Source organism: Mytilus californianus, unplaced genomic scaffold, assembly GCF_021869535.1.
Source record: "Mytilus californianus isolate M0D057914Y unplaced genomic scaffold, xbMytCali1.0.p SCAF_1, whole genome shotgun sequence".
Classification (NCBI taxonomy): Eukaryota; Metazoa; Mollusca; class Bivalvia; order Mytilida; family Mytilidae; genus Mytilus; species Mytilus californianus.
Genome location: NW_026262581.1, coordinates 136,194,438 through 136,213,729, shown reverse-complemented (window position 1 = coordinate 136,213,729; position 19,292 = coordinate 136,194,438). Strand labels below are relative to the sequence as shown.

Below are 19,292 nucleotides of genomic sequence, written 5' to 3'. Positions count from 1 at the left end.
TAGATTTTGAATTCCCAAACCGTTGTCAGTTAAGCACGGTTTACAGCATAACATGTCTTAACTGTAGAATCAAATAAATCTTAATGATAATTTATTTCATTAAAACAGGATGGAATGGTTAGGGCTGATACTGCTGTAGGAACCCCAGATTATATATCTCCTGAAGTTCTCCAATCACAAGGAAGACCAGGCCACTATGGCAGGGAATGTGATTGGTGGTCTGTTGGAGTCTTTCTGTATGAAATGTTGGTTGGTAAGTAGCCAAATGTATTTTAATTTCTCTCTGATAACTGCATATTTTTTATGCCCTTCCTACGATGGTAGAGGGGCATTATGTTTTTCGGTCTGTGCGTCCGTTCGTCCGTCTGTCCTGCTTCAGGTTAAAGTTTTTGGTCAAGGTAGTTTTTGATGAAGTTGAACTCCAATCAACTTGAAACTTAGTACACATGTTCCCTATGATATGATCTTTCTAATTTTTAATGTCAAATTAGAGTTTTTACCCCAATTTCACGGTCTACTGAACATAGAAAATGATAGTGCGAGTGTGGCATCCGCGTACTATGGACACATTCTTGTTTTGAAATAATTTGTTTAATAAAAAAATATACTTGCAGATAAAAAATAGTCATTGAATGCTTTGTGGTAGAACACTGTTATGGGTATGCCTGCTCCGAAAGAAAACTAGCCTGTGTACATGGATATTGATTTTACAATACATATTGAAGTTCAATACATTTGCAATTATCTAAATCACATGTAAATCTTTAGAAATGTAAGACTGAGATGGTTATGAACTTTGATAATTTGAGTAATATATTGCATCAAATGTTGAACATGTTGAATTGAAGTACATTCTTTATTTATTACATGTTGTCAACAGATAGATAAATAGATCTTTCTCTTTTTCAGGTGATACTCCATTTTATGCAGAATCGTTAGTGGGAACATACAGTAAAATTATGGACCATAAAAACTCACTGACCTTTCCTTCAGAAATTGAAATGAGTCATGATGCAAAAGATTTAATCTGTGCTTTTTTAATGGATAGGTATGATTTTTAATTGATATATATGTTTGTATTTGTGTGAAGTTAATTGTTTAACTTTGGCCATTGAATATTAAAGGAAATTATACTTAATGTAAAAATATATATTTGCATCTGGTTTAAGCTCAAAGTTTAAGCATATCTTCTACCCTTAAATATGATGGAAATGGACTACAAGTGCCTAGCTAGAAAACCCATGTGTACTGCAATTATGTAAATATTACAATAAACAGCATTGTAAAATCATTATGGAACTGTATTGTAGAACTGAAAGACTGGGTAGAAATGGAGTAGAAGAAATAAAAGCCCATAGATTTTTCAAAAATGATCAGTGGAACTGGCAAAGTATACGAGATGGTAAGATAAAATATATAAAGAAAAACCTTTGTAAGTAATATACAAGATGGTAAGATAAAAGTATCTAAAGAAAAGCTTTTGTAAGTATATTGATGTTGATTCATAACTTGTCTGTTGGTTAAGAGGCCAGATCTAGTTCGTTGTAAATACGTATTTGTTTAGATCACTTCAGCTTAACATCACTATGTAAGAGGTTCATGACGTCTCTTTCATCTAAAAAAAAAAAAGCATTGTGCTCTTGATTTATTCACATACCTGTAATACAGATTAATATTTACTACTGTAAATTCAGAAATTATTGCGATGTTTTTATTATTGCGAAAAATGCGACAGGGTTATAATCGCAATAATTTAAACTCGCATTTTGAAATTTTTTATATGAATTTAACAGTATTTTTCTCAATAACGCAAAAATTAAAATCGCATTTTATTCTAAAATGACAAAATCGCAATAATAAATGCACGCAATAATTTCTGAATTTACAGTATTATTTAGAGATGAATATCACAAAATGTGAAACATAGAGAAGCAAATCTGTCAACAATTTAAAGCAATGGTATAATGCTTCATTTTTCAGAGGGAAGAAGACTGGATACATCATTTCCTGTATACAGATGCTTTATGTTCTGAAGTTTATGTCTGACATAAGTCCCTTGACCTCATTATCATGGGTCACCAGCTGTTTAAAAAAATTACATGATCTCCTCACTTATAAGAATGAGATATTTATGTAATTAATTGAATTATGCCATGAAGCGTTTTATGATTTAGTTGAATGTTTAATGTGGATTTATTTGTTTTTGTGGATACCAATTTTCGTGGATTGAGAAAAAAAATTGTGGATATTTGTCAAAGTCTGCATACAAGTCTATTGAAAGTGAATGCTTTGTTGAACAGTTAAGTTTGATGTTCACCTTAACCCACAAAATCCACAAAAATTGGTATCCCACGAATAATAATGAGTTCACAGGTAGTATTTTTTAACTATGCATTACAGATTAACAGCCTGAAGTATCAAAATGATTATAGATAATACATAAAGACTTTTCTTTAATTACAGCTGTACCACCAGTAGTACCAGAACTTAGTAGTGATATAGATACTAGTAATTTTGAAGACATAGATAAAGATGATGGACCTGAGGGTTCGTTTGAAATACCAAAAGCTTTCGCTGGAAATCACCTACCTTTTATAGGATTTACTTATAATAGAGATTACCAGTAAGTTATTACCACACACAAATTTTTGATGTAGCATTATTGGATTGTAAAATAGCAGAACACAATAAGTCTATAATTTCAATCAAGTTAGAAAATTTTGATGCAGGAAAACAATTTACTATTTAGAATTTTCATTTAAAGGTACAAATTTATATGATTTTATCTTATAGTTACTGATATTTTTACAAAGGTAGAATATTTTTGCTTGATTTCAACTGGTTTTTTTTTTTCTTTCTTAATGTATTAAGGGGAGGTAACTCAGAAATTGAATGATTTATAAACCCTTTTATAAGTTACTGAATTTCTAGGGGAGAAGTTTAGAAAACAGTAAACAGATATTAGTAGTAATAACTTTTACATTCTGTTTAAAGTAGTGGATAATTATAAAATTCCAAGGAATACATCACATGTTTATAGAACATCCTCTTGCTCTCCAAATTTGGGCTTGTTTTCCAATATTTATTTTGATCATTGACATAGTTACTTGACCTGTTGTGCCAGATTGGTGAACAAGTTCAGTGTATTAAAACTAATGCAGGGAAGCACCTGTTTGCTTTGGCTTTCCATCAATAACAATGTGTTGGATTACATTTATCGACTAATGAGTTTGAATGTCCCTTTGGTATCTTTCGCCTCTCTTTTAAGCTTATGTTATGGTAAGTATTATTCATTAGTCCATAATTTTTTTCCAGAAACCAATGTTTCATAACTAATAATTTGTATTGTTTTTCAGATTTTCAATGGACAGTTCAGGTGGTGGTGGAAAGGTATGTATAATAATACCATTCATTCAAATGCCTAGAATATAGGTCCATATTTCTTAAGCTTTGTTTTGGTATCTGTAGTGTTCAATGAGTGAATACCTACATGTATAGTATTATCAGTGCAAAGAACCAAGTAAATATTGAATTATTCTAAATGTTAATACCTTAAATCTTTACAGTGATCAGGTGCTTGTAGTTAAAACTTCACATGAATACTTTGTAAACAAAATTATGGAGAACAATTAATTTTACACCATAATTGATTTTCATCTGTTTCCATGAATTGAATGTGTCCTTGGTTTGTTTTATTGACATATACTCTATGTCTGCACTCTCCGTCAGTATTTCGTATTTTGTATTATGTATTCTATTTTGTTTCATGTTCACCTTTATATTTATATATTGTGTAACTCAAGAATATTTTGTAAAAATTCTTATTGTTGCATATAAAATTATTTTCATTATGTGTATGTATCCTATAAGCTGTATTGCTTTTGGAATAAAGTATTAATATTATGCAATTTTTCATAGTAAAAATAAAAAAAATGTAATATTTATGTTTTCTTTTTCATTTTCAGTCCACTATGGATGTAAGTATAGTAATTTTGTGCACCTCTTGTATGTATTTTTTGAAATTTTAATTCCCAGCTTATATTTGAAAGACGGTGTGACCCTTTTTTTTTTATCAAATTCCTTTGAATGTTTTATAAAGTTTTATGGTATGAAATTGCATATCACCATTTTGTACACAGCATGAATTATGAAAAACCCAGCTTTAATGAATTTAGTTTTGCATGTAATTTTACAAGATTTAATTGTTTTGGTGGTCAGTTGAAAAGCAATGAAGAGATTTAAAAACAAACCTGGATATGAACTTATTATGTAATATTTTAGTCAATGTCTTCTGGGGTGAGTATATTGTCATACATTGATTGTTTGATCTAGACAGTAGCTACTGGGTTAAAGTGTTTCCTCTTGATAATAATGGTTAAACAGATATGCTCATTGGCAAAATGTCTCAACCTTGTTCAGATTTTTCTGCCCATAACTAAAGGGTTAATTGAGACTGTGGAGTGTAATTTACAAGGACTGTAATTAAATTTGTGAATTGGTTACTTGATGAAATCAAAATTTGATCAATTAACCTGTAATTTACTGATTTGCATGTTTAACTTATTATATTGATCAGTTTTGTAAAGAGCTCTTGGTTTGAATTTGAATGAACTGGTCAAATATAGACAAGGTTCACTGGCAGACCTATTTGGAAAATCACCGCGATTTTTGTAAAAACTCCGGTGTTTTTTGGCTAATCTCCGCGAAACGGATAAAAATTAGAGGTTCATCGTAAATTTGCTGTATTACAGGATATTTTGCATGTTATCCGGAGATTTTCCGTGTCGGCGGGAATTAGCCGTTTGTCCGATAAAACTGGTGTGTATTGAGTCATTGATAGAATCACTGATGCGTGAGCGACGGTTATTAATAGGTCGTTGTATAATCCGTTATGCGTGAGCGACGGTTATTAATAGATCCTTGTAGTGTGGTACAAATTATGATATATAGATGTTTACAGAATTAAAAACAAAGTAACTATAATCATTTGAGATATAAGGAATTTTCAAAAATATATCATATAATGTTTCTGTAAATTTAGAGAGAAACAGATTATATATATCTGGGGATTAGATGGTTACTTTTTTTAATTATATGTCAGAGGCCGCAGATCATTTAATTGCTTCTAGAACCGTTTATTGAAACAAAAATTAAATGAACGGCCAGGGGAAAGTCTTTAGTAACCTTAGTTGGTATCAGGGGTCAACTGGGTTGAGTTCAATATAGTAGCAGCTACGTAGCGGCTATGTAGTTGCTATCAATATCTATGTAGCAGCTTATCTATAGCTACACGTTCAATAGTAAAAATCTACATAGCACTACGTAGCCGCTACGATATTGAACGCAACCCTGGTAATACATAGAGTCAGACCGTCGTTGCATAATATGTATATGTATTTACACACAATGCAGTGCATTCAAACTCGATTTCGCAAACTCGTGGGTTGTCTTTTTAGACAAAAAAGTTCAATTTAAAAGATATGAAAGTTACGTACATGTATACAAGCATAGATATAATAGCCATTATATCTATGATACAAGGAATTGTATATTTAACGTCAATGCCTGTCTTGTAAACTAATCTGTTACACTTTGAAATGTAAATAAGTTCTTTTTAAAAGATTTGACGGTTATTTCACATGAATAAAAGTTCTTCTGATCATTTTTGTTTTACAATGATTTTTGAAAGTGCGATCTTAAAACTAAGTTTGTCCGGACTTGCATGGAATATTTGCCACTGGAAGTTAAGCAACCAACAATCAATCATCTTAAAATAAAATAAATATGCCTGAGCGATAATATTCTTAAATTTTTTAATGTGAAACACAGTTTCTTCATTTATTACAAATCACTTTCAGGTCTAATGGTAAAGTGAATATACATTCCGGGATGAGATTAATTTACTATAATTGCCAAAGAAAAAGAAATGATATTACGTTTCTTTTAATTAAATTTTAGACTGCAACAAATGTAGATCGAACATTTTTAATAATGAAATAATGCACGTCAAAAATTTCGCTCACAATAGAGATGTTAAAAATAGATTTTATCAATTGTGTCACTGCACGAGATCTTCCAACGGCGGGAAACATCATGTAGCTATAAACACAGGTGATGTTACTGACCGATTGTGGAATGTCAATTTAGGGTTAAATTTGATGTGTAATGATTGACATTATTGTGCGCGTTAGGTTGAGGCTCTAGAAGGTTCATTTCAATTGATAACCAAAATTATAAAATCAAGTTTTTTTTTCAAATCAACGTTTAAGTGTAAAATTTTGTGGGAGGGAAACTTTATTTTCTTTGTTTTTTAGGGGCACAGGGAGTTACCATAAAAATCTATAGGAACATTGAATAAAACAAGTTCGAAGGTCACAACTTGTAAACTAATGAAAACAATGATAAACACTGCTGACAAGCGTAAACAGTTGTACATTACTTAGAAAATAGAGAGTGAAAAAAAAGGACGTTGATGATGGTTACTGTTCATGTTAATTTTGAAAGATCGTGGTAACTGATTTCTCGGATGGTGGTACTTGCCAAAAGGTTGTATAAAAGGACAAACTAAGTACAATTTTAGCCGTGATATATGGGGGCCCCTCACGCTTGAATTAATTTACGTTACGTATTTCGTCCTTTATTATGACCTACAGTTGATCATAGTTGAGTACTACGTATCGGTCAGGGGCGGATCCAGACACTGTGAAAAAAGGAAGGGTGTGCTAGCCAGGGTTTCTCAGAAAAAAGGGGTGCTAGTACAGTTGGCCTAATGTATTTGAAGGCCAGGATTGGAAGATTATCAGACATTCTGTGGCTCAATTTTAATTTTATTTTCTAACTGTGAAGTGCTACCTAAGCCGTGGCCTGGAGAACCATACCCAATTTTTTAAAAGGGTGTTCCAAAGGCATATTAAAATACTTCCAGCATTATACAGGTCCTGAGGTACAATTTCTTGGGGGAGGAGATTTCAATTGCTGTTATGTGGGTTAATTTTTTGTTACTAGGAATTTTCGTTTTTTTTTTTCAGCAGATTTGCCCCAATTGTCTATTCTGTTAAGGTTTCACAAAAGTCAAAATATATAACACTTCATAAACATCTGAACTTTGCCTGTATTTTTCAACCTTTAATGAATAAAGTCCTAAACTATATGCAAATATCTTCATTTAAACATACTTAAACATATGCACACCGTGTAAATTGTAAATAAAATTGAAATTGTTATGTTGTGGCCAACCCGGTTCTTGGGGTGAACACCAAATTTTCCAAAAGAAATCTGGAGGCCTATTCTGATCATATTCTGATCCCCAATTTGATGAGAGAAAAAAATATTGTGGTCTGGCAGTTGACAAAAAAAATCGGAATTCCAGAATTCCCCATACCGTTTATTTCAAGAAAAAAATGTTTGGTGCATGGCAGTGGGGAATAACGTTGTGTTCCGAATTATTTCCGACTCAGAACAAACCCCTAACCCTTTGAATTTAAATGTTGCTCCTATATACCTTACTATCGTGAATTTTCAATGTTTCATGTATATTTCAGGTCAGATCCCAGGGCATACTATGTGTTCAAAATTATAAAAACGTAGAAAATTCATGATTCATGTACGTGTAATATGTCTCAAGAAAATGGATTGAAGGCATATTAATTATCAAATTATTTATTTGTACAAAAAACACATAGGCAATGAAAACCGTGTGTGCGCCAAGAAAGGTCAATACGTATGACTCAACTCGGAGGCTGATTTAGGGGCAGGCTGTCCAGATCCCTCCTTATGGAACTACATATGGTTAATTTTGACTTTTATTTACTTGTTTCACTTACCCGAATAATTCAGTCGTTATATTCCGCTGATCTACGATTATTTCATTAACAAGTATATAGAAGAGATCGATTACGGAGAGAGACTGAATTTTTCGGGGTTAGTTCCACTCCGACCTTTTTTTAGTTTATACAATAAAGCAAGTCTATTTAATCCATTTCTCCGCTGTTTTCGTTATATATAGCACTTTCGTCATACTAAGGTTAGGTTTCAAAGAGTGGATCATTAATATGAACATGTCGGGGTCTTTTAGAGCTGACAATGCGGTATGGGCTTTGCTCATTGTTGAAGGCCGTACGGCGACCTATAGTTGTTAATTTCTGTGTCATTTTTGGTCTCTTGTGGAGAGTTGTCTCATTGCCAATCATACCACATCTTCTTTTTTTATATATAATAACAATATCATAATTACAAATACTAATTCTCCTTACGTCATCCGAGAATACACGTGTCTTTTCTTTAGGCTAAAGCGCGAGTAGATGGTCAGATATATATATGGAATTTTGAAAGGACCTTGACTGGCTACACAGCCCTTGCACGATCTGATCGATGGTCAGAAAGATGACCGTCAAGTTCTAAGTGCACACAAATGGTCACATGTCATGAATATCCATGAACGTACAACGAACTAAATTTTATATATACGAATCCTTGCTGTACCACAGGTGTCCTTGTGTAATGAAATTTTAGGGTATTGGTGCATAGTCAAGTGATTAGATAAACTTGGATAATCAATGAGAGAGAATGAATGACCATTTTAAGTTAATCCAGGGACTTTCTATTGATTGTTGTTTGCTTTACGCTGCATTAGCACAAAAATGCTATATCGCGGCGAGAGCTTATTCCAATATTTTTACAATTTAAGGTATATTTTTAAAATCAGACAATAAGGTCCTTCAATAAACTAAAAATCTAGACTAAAGGGACTTTCTATACTAACGGGATAAGATAAGATAAAACTTTTTTTTTATTAAATAATGAAAGCTTTTTCAGATAAAGGGAGTGTCGGACATAGTTTTAACTCTAAATGAAACTGTTCTTTAATTCATAAATAATAAAACATAAAATTAAAGGCATTTTAGACCCTTCCTACAAACGGAAAAGATGAGCATGAAAAATAAGTGAAAGGGGGGTGGGCATAAGTGACTGGTTACGAATTAATTTTAATAGTAGTTCACCGTGCAAGAAGTTTTAAAGTACTAATGGAATAGTGTGACAGAAGCGGATTTAGAGGGGGCCAGGTACCCCTTTTCTTGAAAAAAAATGTGGTTGATTATACATGTATTGGGAATCACTGAAGCATGACTGAAGCGACCCCCTCTTAGGCAGTCAGTGCATATGAAAATTTCTGGATCCGCCACTGGTGTGCTAGCTTATAAATGATATATTTTTTACTTCCTTTATTTTTTTTAATCCTTACTCCGTCTTTGTAAAATAATCGAGACTTCATCAGGTATACACGCGGAGAAATAAAATATTGAAGTGATTTGAGTACCGATATATGAAATGTCTCCTTGGTAGCTGGTATCCCTTGTGGGATTAATAAATTGAACTCATGTGTGCCGGAATAGGTAATTAATATATTTAATTTTTATTATTTGTCAACTTATGGTACGGTAATAACTTTTATTTTTTTATTTTCCTTTTGTTTCAATTTCAATTTGCCCTTCGTTCTGTGAACAAAATAACACGGCTACACATTTTAAGACAAAACACACTAATAGTTCGACTAACACGTTGACTTATTGTACTCACTTAGTATCAGATAAACGAGATGCATGCTCCTTAAAATCATTTCAGATATTCTATTGAATTTTTAATTCACCAGAAAATCAGAAATATCCATCTTAAACATTTCTTTTTTCATTGGATGTTATATCATTTTAAATATCTAACAAGGCACATAAAAAAATTCTAGTTTTTTTGCGATGTCCAATATTACGTGCGATGATGCGTAGCTGCATGGAAGTTACTACATGAATTACATCATTTTGATTATCTTTGAAATCACTCACACGTGGCGGTGTACACATTACACTCAATATACGACTTAAAATACCTGGGGCAATTTATACTTCCGTTTATTGTCCCTTTACTAGCCAGTGTACCTGTGTAAGGTTATAGATGTAATTTTACATCTATGGTAAGATGTATCTCTGACTCCAAAACAGTCGAGTGCGAATCCCGGATTTTGACAAAGAATGTTGGAGGACGAAAAGACAACATTCGAAATGAGATTTATGTATAAAGTTTATATTATGCATATATACCATTGAAGCAGCCTCTGATAAATTGTCATCTAAGACGGTATAAATTAAAATTCTGTTGACATGGCACGAAGAGGAGTTGAGAAATATGCGACACATTTTATTCAATGTCCTCACAAAGGTAGTTTATTTTACATGTTCTCGGACATTAAATATATTTCTTGTGTGACAGTTTGCTGACTGTTAACACCATGTTCAATTTATCTTAATTGACACACATTTTGATAAGGTTCCATCATTTGAAAATAAGTTATTAAAATCTCAGTAGGTTCAAAACTACTAAATTTTATCACACAGAATGCAACAAATAAAGGTTACAGAAATGGGCTCTACCACTTCACACTTTGGCAATTGAAAATAAAATCTAATCAGTCAAATTCTCAGTATCACAACTTCATTTAACTGCAGTAGATATTGTCTTTCAAGATAACTGAATAAAATAAATATTCTTTAAAACAAGAGTGTAGGGAATCTATTTCCTACCGACTCGCATGAACAATTTTCATTTTTTTTATATACTGCCTGAATGACATGACTCGAGAAATATTTGTCACTGGACATCAATTTAAAAATTAAAAAGAAAACAAAGAACTCGAAATTAAGGATCTGTATGACACCGTACGGCCCTTCTCAGACAGTGAGCAAAACTCATACCATATAGAATTTATAAAATGCCCCGACATGACATAATTTGGAAAAATTAAAAAGACAACACCTTTAAAAATTACAAGCTCCTGACTTGCCAGGACAGTCATAAAATGAGGAGGGTTTAAACCTATTTGAGATAGCTCAACCCTCATGCGGTCACCAATCCTGGAATGTAAGACTGAGAAAATCCATATCATTTGCTTTATAGGATAGGACTGGGCCTCTCCCAACCTGGACAGTGAGGTAATAACATGCACAAATTGTGAAAATTAAAGTTAAAATCAATAAGAATCATTGGATCTAGTGTAACGCAGTTATAAACAGTCAGAGAAAAATCATGAACTTGTGTGATACCAAAATATACGTACATAAAATCGAGAGAAAAAGGCACGACCATAAGTATGCATTAAAGCAATCTATGTATGTAGCAGGGAATTTATGTTTTTTTTTGTTCACATCTCATCCTTTTTTTTCCATTCATTTCCAATGTTTGTCGACTTGATATATAGCCTGGTTAAGGATGTACTTATGTGATGTTTATGAATTTGTGTATAGCTTGTTATGTTTCTTTACAAAAGCTTCTCCGACTTATAGTATCTATCTATCTATACTACTTAAACGAGAAGACCTCATTTTGTTAGTCGCTTCTCTTCCTTTCCTTCATCATGACTCTGTGTTCTATAGGTTCCATGCATAGTTGCATTTGTCATCTATTCTTATGATTCTACTGTTTGGGTTATTTTAGGAGAAATCAATTTAGCAGTGATTGCCGTGTAGAAGAAACTTGGAATTGATAGTTTATATCAAATATACTTTATTGATAATAAATGTATGTTCATAGTATACAGAAACGCCAAAATAATGGTATTTAACAGAAAACAAAAAAAATAATGCACTTTGGAGAAAAGGGAGAGGGCTTGAAAAAAATTGTCCCGTCTCCAGGAGTCCCTATGAATTTTGATACCTTTTCTGAAATTATCCAGATTTATAAAAAGAGATGGACCATTTTGTACATATACCAAGGTGAAACTTCGTGCAAAGCATTATTATTTATAGTTTAATTGAATTTAGTAGAAAAAGAAAATTTGGTGAAAATAAAACCAAGATTTTTTTAGAAAATCCACAGATTTTAAGACCGAGATTTTTATACGATTCCAATTTTTTTTTGGGGGGGGGGGGTCGTATAATGGTATGATGTGGTTGTTGTCGTCTACGTCGTCCGAAGACACATTTGTAGTTTCTGGACTATTATTTGTGTGTAAGTGTATGGATCTCTCTGACATTGTACCACAAAGTTCCATATCACAAAAGGAAGGCTGGGATTGAGTTTGGGGGTAATTGCATTCATGAAGGAATTCGGGCCATGAAAGGGCAAAAAAACATTTTTTTAGTTATTCTAGTTTTTCAGACAATAACTTGTGTTTAAGTCACTGTATGGATCTTTCTGAAATTGTACTACAAGTTTCCATACTACAAAGGAAAACTGGGATCAAGTGTTGAGGTTATTGCTCCAAAGGGCGGGGGGGGGGGGGGGGGGGGGGGGGGTGGTTGTGAGTTCAAAAAGTTTGCAGGTTTCCAAATTTTTTAAAGGGGTTTAATTTTTTTTTCAAAATTTTTCAAATTTTAAAATATTTCAAAAGTTTCAAGAAGAAATCTTTAATTGCCCAATAGATTTGAAAGCCTCGGACCTTTACACATGTTTTGTGTCAGAAACCTATATTATGTCAAAAATTTGATCACAATCAGGGGTTAAAAAATCCACTAGCCCGACGCCCGGGACTAGACTTTTACACTTCGGGCAATTAAAACTTGTAACCGAATATGCCCGACGGACTAGTAACAAACAATTCTTGGCATTTCCAAAATAGTAAGTGGAAAATCCCCTCATCGCTATTCTATCTTAGCCAATCAGATTCAATTACGTACGTCATCCGGGATTCCAAGAATTTGAACCGATTTTGTACATGTTTTAAAAATAGAACAACTAACTCTGGGTGGACCGGTATCATGTATTGATCGCAATTCACGTACTTTCAATATCAATTTCTCAGTACAGGGGGTATTGTACATTGCTTATGCCGAGATTTTCAATTAATGGTACTTGGGTGTATGATGTAATGATCGATATTGACCTGTCTTGTCGGATAGCTGTTAATTTGAGCTTGAAACCATGCACAAATTATTTCTAAACATTTTAGTACGGCCACCACAGGAACTTTGTCAGTTTTAAAACGAAAAACGGTAGATGAAGGGGGTAATGAGGCTGAAAATTTATCCCAAAAAATGCCAAATACGACCAGGAAAAGCGGGAAAAAACATTTATAGTGTCATTGACAGAAAGATTCCCCATGGGCAAGGTCGACTGTTACTGATGATAAACAAGAGATGATGTTTTGTGAATATTGCCGTTATTTTCCCGATCTCGCTGATAAAAAGTCTGCTTTGTATGTGGGAACAACAAATATACGAATTGAACCACTGGTTTAACATGACAATATCAATGAACATGTTTTCTGTGCCCGAAAATATTTAACAACCCATAGTACAAGGGATATCCAAAAAGATGTCTAGAGATCCCTGTTATAATTAATAAAACAAAAATTCATTTAATTTATTTAATCAAATACCGTGTATAATGCCGGATTCAAAACAAGGGACATCCACTCTAAATTTGAAAGGTATACTCGGGCTAGCAGGTCAGTTTTGATGGGCTAGCAGCTCTTTCAACAGGGCTAGTAAAATCCTGCTACCAACAAGTCCTGGGCTAGTGAGCTGTAACACATTTTTTTAACCCCTGACAATCCTAATTCAGACAGTAATAAGCTTGAATATTGTGTCAAAATTTGCCCCAACTGTTCATGGTTCAACTTCTGCGGTCATATCAGGCTGCGCTCAGCGCCGAAGCATTTTATTTTTGTTATAATATTTTAAACATATGTAACTCAATTAAAAAAATCATTGCTAGCACTGAATGCAATAATCCTTCATCAATAAAGCATCGAATCGCCGAATATGACAGTACAAGGGAAAAGCTGTGGATTTTCTAAAAAAAAATCCATATGTTTAGCATTTAATCAACACAAGGGTACATAATCCTTAAAAGCCTTTGAGAACGTAACTTTATAGCAAGGAACTATAACGTATGCAGATTTTCTTTGAACACATACGAAGGTCTTGAATATTGGGGGGGAGGTCTTTCAATCCTAATTGTCTTTTAATTTGTTAGTCATCTGTTTTTCTCTACTCTTCATATTTTTTTCTCATTATTCTATATTCTTTATTTTCTTGGCAGCTATTTTTTTTTTACTTTTCTGGTCCTATGTTGTGCACTTTTTGTCCATTTGTGTTCTCTATTCTTCTATAAATCCTATCCAGACCCTCACAAACATACATAATCAATAAGTTCCGCTCCTATTACCTAACCCCACTTGACATGGATATAGATAATTGTCAACCATGGGGTTTTCTCATCCGTTTTGAATATAACATTGCTATTAAAACGGGTACGTTATAAAAAAAGAAGACGTGGTATGATTGCCAATAAGACAACTCTCCACAAGAGAAATGACACAGAAATTAACAACTATAGGTCACTGTACAGCCTTCAACAATGAGCACAGCCAATATTGTATAGCCAACTTTAAAAGGACAACATACTAGGAGTCCATTACATCAGATATAACATATAGAGATGTATAAATACGCAGTCACGTATACGTCCGATGCTAAATTGTTGACTTTGTTGGAAGGCAAAATGATTAGCCCTATACTGACTGGAACTAGTATATATATAACTGAAACTAGATGAAAATCAAGGAATCTACACATGCTGTAATAGCAAATCTGAACGGAACCAAAACGCATGTTTGTAAAAAAATAAATAATATACAACTTACATTTCAGCAACTGTTATATTAGTAATTATTAATGATGTAGTTCGTGAATAAATTGTCCTACACAGTGGAACAAATGCATGGACAGTCTAAGTACGTTAATGTCTGGATTAATATTTCTGCAAAGACGTTGTCATTTTATTGTTTCCATTAACCGACTTAAATAAAAATCAAATTATAACTTTGTAATTATTATAAATGTTTACCTTTTGAAATAAATTTTGGTTGATTGAATATATTTACGGGAAAAAACGAACTCAAATGTTTTATTTCCATGTATTTTATGACATATTAAAAAAACATCTTTGTGTAAAAGAAAAATCGAATCACATCAAATTTTGATCGGCCGTAAAATAAACTTCACATCACTTTATTTATATCACAAATCAATTTACAAAAACTTCTCAACGATGTCATAATAGAAAGCACGAGTGATCTATCTGGCGGACCAACTTGTGGCTAATGATTGACAGGTATGATTAGATCTTGAGGCTCCTATGGGGAACGTGGTGTCGAAAGGAAAATAGAAGATTATTCAATTATAATTTTTAGGACTCGTACGAAATGTGATCTGATATGGAAAATTTTGAGTTCTTTTAATAGCACAAAGAAATAAGACGTTAGAAGGGTTACAAATGTGTAACTATAAACCAATGACTCGTATGTAATTTACGGGAAAGATTTTATCAAAAGTTTGTTGAAAACTTTCAATTTCAAACCTTCTTGGTTGGAATGAATATGTTCGATTTATATGCAAATAGGTCTTTATTATATAATATATTTAAATTATCTTCATTAATTACAATACAATATATAACATGTATCTATGATATCCTCCGTAACGACTAAATATATGTACAGGTAAAATTAAATTCTGATCAATCGGGTACAGATTGATTTACGACCTTCCACTGGTATTGCACAAGCAATATCACAGCAGGTGTTAAATACACTAGGACAAGTGTCAGATCAGTTTGACATCCTGCCCGATTACGGTATCTTCCGGAGACTCTATAAGTACAAGGACTGATTTTTTTTCTAAACATGACAATTGTGAAGATTTTTTAAAGTGAGAACAAAGTTTCTGACCCAAACTATCTATTCACATTATGAATCTATCATGAATAGTAGATTAGTTTACGTTTTTTAACGTAAATACGATTTCCATTCATATATTAAAAAAATTGTAGTTGTCTTTTGCAAAGATAACACATGTATTCATCTTGTTCATTGGTCACATTAAAATAGATTTTTCTTTAATGAACAATGACAACATTTGATATTTATATCGTAAGTAACTTTATTATCAAAAACACCGTTTTATCTCGACCGAAAAGGGAAATAAGATAGTTTATTTAATCTGACTGTAAACATTGTATATATCGCAACGATCTATTAATAACCGTCGCTCACGCATAACGAATTCTATAATCATCTATGTACAACGATCTATTAATAACCGTCGCTCACGCATCACTGGTTCTATCACTGACTCAATACACACCCGTTTTATCGGACAAACGGCTAATTCCCGCCGACACGGAAAATCTCCGGATAACATGCATAATATTCTGTAATACAGCAAATTTACGATGAACCTCTAATTATTATCCGTTTCGCGGAGATTAGCCAAAAATCGCGGGCATTTTCCAAATAGGTCTACCAGTGGTTGAGGCTTTTTTGGTGGAAAATTTTTATCTTAACTAAAATCAGTGATTCAGCTATTAAATTAAAACATTTGCATGACTTTTGTCGAGCCTGCGACTTTTGTCGAGCCTGCGACTTTTGTCGCAGAAAGCTCGACATAGGGATAGTGATCCGGCGGCGGTGGCGGCGTTAGCTAACTTTTTAAAAGCTTTATATTTTAGAAGGTGGAAGACCTGGATGCTTCATACTTTGTATATAGATGCCTCATGTTATGAAGTTTCCATCAGTCACATGTCCAATGTCCTTGACCTCATTTTCATGGTTCAGTGACTACTTGAAAAAAAAGTTAAGATTTTTTGTAACGTTAAATTCTCTCTTCTTATAAGTAATAGGATAACTATATTTGGTATGTGCGTACCTTACAAGGCTCTCATGCCCGTCAGACAGTTTTCACTTCACCTCGACCTCATTTCATGGATCAGTGAATAAGGTTAAGTTTTGGTGGTCAAGTCCATATCTCAGATACTATAAGCAATAGGTCTAGTATATTCGGTGTATGGAAGGACTGTAAGGTGTACATGTCCAACTGGCAGGTGTCATCTGACCTTGACCTCATTTTCATGGTTCAGTGGTTATAGTTAAGTTTTTATACGACCGCAAAAAATTTTGCGGTCGTATATTGGTATGACGTTGGCGTCGTCGTCGTCGTCCGAAGACACATTGGTTTTCGCACTCTAACTTAAGTTTAAGTAAATGGATCTCTATGAAATTTTACCATAAGGTTTAATATCACAAAAGGAAGGTGGGGATTGATTTTGGGGGTTATGGTACCAACAGTTAAGGAATTAGGGGCCAAAAAGGGACCAAAAATAAGCATTTTTGTAACTTCCAGACATAACTTGTGTGTTAGTGTATGGATCTCTCTGACATTGTACCACAAGGTTCCATATCACAAAGGGAATGCTGGGATTGATTTTGGGGGTAATTGCCTCCAAATTTTAGGAATTAGGGGCCAAAAAGGGGCAAAAAACAAGCATTTTTCTAGTTTCATGACAATAACTTGTGTGTAAGTGTATGGATCTTTATGAAATTGTACTACAAGGTTCCATATCACAGGGGGAAAGCTGGGATTGAGTTTGGGGGTAATTGCCCAAAAAGTTCAGGAATAAGGGGCCAAAAATTAGCATTTTTCTAGTTTCCAGACAATAACTTGTGTTTAAGTGTATGGATCTCTCTGAAATTGTACTGCAAGGTACCATACCACAAAGGGAAGACTGGGATTGAGTTTGGGGGTGATGAATCATAAGGGGGTTAAAAAAATTGGGGGGGGGGGATTTTTTTTTCCTTTTTTTTTCTTTAAAATTTTCCATTTTAAATTGGTTATTTCTGATTTATATATATAAAGCAAATAATAATGATATAGTTTGAATAGGTAAATTAAATATTTTTAAGTTCTTAGACCACATTTATTCTGTGTCAGAAACCTATGCTGTGTCAAATATTTAATTACAATCCAAATTCAGTGCTGTATCAAGCTTGAATGTTGTGTCCATACTTGCCCCAACTGTTCAGGGTTAGACCTCTGTGGTCGTATCAAGATGCGCCCCAGCGGAGCATTTTATTGTGTTTTGGTCTGTTTTTCTTATACTGTATGCAATAGGTCTACTATATTTGGTGTATGGAATGATTGTAAGGTGTACGTGTCTAGCTGGCAGGTTTCATCTGACCTTGATCTCATTTTCATGGTTCAGTGGTCAAAGTTAAGTTTTTGAGTTTTGGTCTTTTTTTCTAATACTATATGCAATAGGTCAACTATATTTTGTATATGGAAATATTTTATGATCTATATGTCAGTTGCACAGGTTTTATCTGACCTTGACCTCATTTTCACGGTTCATTGCTCAGTGTTAAGTTTTTGTGTTATGGTCTGTTTTTCTTAAACTATAAGCAATAGGTCAACTATATTTGTTGTATGGAAGAATTGTTAGCTGTACTTGTCTGCCTGGCATGGTTCATCTGACCTTGACCTCATTTTCATGTTTCATTGGTCAATGTTTAGTTTTTTGGTTAATGTTAAGTTTATGTGACAGTTGTAATAAAGCTTTATATTTAGGACTATCAACATTATATCAATGATTAATAAAGAAGGCGAGACATTTCAGCGTGTGCACTCTTGTAATTATATAAAATTAGTATTTAAGACCATGTTGAATATTAACATTACATGCATGTTCATTTCTTATAACATTGCTTCACAATCACTGAACTGTTTAATTTTTCAGTTACATGAAAAGGTTTTTCCTTTTAATACCAAATAGATCATACATTATATCTTTGCGTTTGACCATTTTAAGCAAATAGCTTTTATTTCCAATTTAGCCTTTCACCCTTTCACCCTTGTAGCTTCAAACAGTCTTTCTTGATTATATTTTTGTCCAATAGATTATCTATGCTTTTCAATATTTAGCTAATAGATCCATTTCCAGTTTCAAGTTATTGACCCATATTCTCTTGTTAAAAACTTTATAGTTTGATTTCTCCATTTGCAAATAAAATTCAGTGATGAAAGAATGTACTGTACAATATGGAACCTTCTATAAACAATATTTTGAAAGCTGTTTTTTTTCTTCCTCTTGATAAAAAGTGGAAGGTAATTTTTAGGGAAATGATCAAAATCTTATAATATGAAGTTTTATATAATACACGTATACATTGTACTGACATTCAAGATGGTGAGTCACAACTAAGCAAAAAGGGATATATTTATAAAGTCATTGACTGACAAATAATTGATGATCAGACATAGAACTTTGTTAAATGTATTGTTTTTTTCTAGTTAGTGACTGTATATCTCTTTATATGCAGCATGACCATATAGTTCTGTTAGACATGAGTCACATGACAATAGAAGACGTGACATGTAGACACTACATCGTGTGAATCTTATAGTGTTATATGTCCACTTTTGATAAAAATGGAATTATCTATATTTTTTATATCCAATTGCAATGGTCTA

General features: G+C 33.0%; 1 protein-coding gene across 3 annotated transcripts in view; it reads left to right on the top strand.

Moving 5' to 3' along the window:
• The window catches only part of LOC127735797 (rho-associated protein kinase 1-like), a 62,986-nt gene that overhangs the window by 13,605 nt on the left and 30,089 nt on the right, over positions 1-19,292 (top strand). Inside the window, exons 8-13 of one of the 3 annotated variants that reach the window (XM_052246129.1) lie at positions 109-253; positions 910-1,048; positions 1,311-1,402; positions 2,464-2,623; positions 3,357-3,390; positions 4,282-4,296. In XM_052246129.1, the coding sequence (XP_052102089.1) occupies positions 109-253; positions 910-1,048; positions 1,311-1,402; positions 2,464-2,623; positions 3,357-3,390; positions 4,282-4,296 (585 nt within the window). Of the gene's footprint in view, positions 1-108; positions 254-909; positions 1,049-1,310; positions 1,403-2,463; positions 2,624-3,356; positions 3,391-3,965; positions 3,978-4,281; positions 4,297-19,292 lie in introns of all 3 variants that reach the window. The other 2 variants (XM_052246151.1, XM_052246140.1) reach the window with 2 other exon arrangements.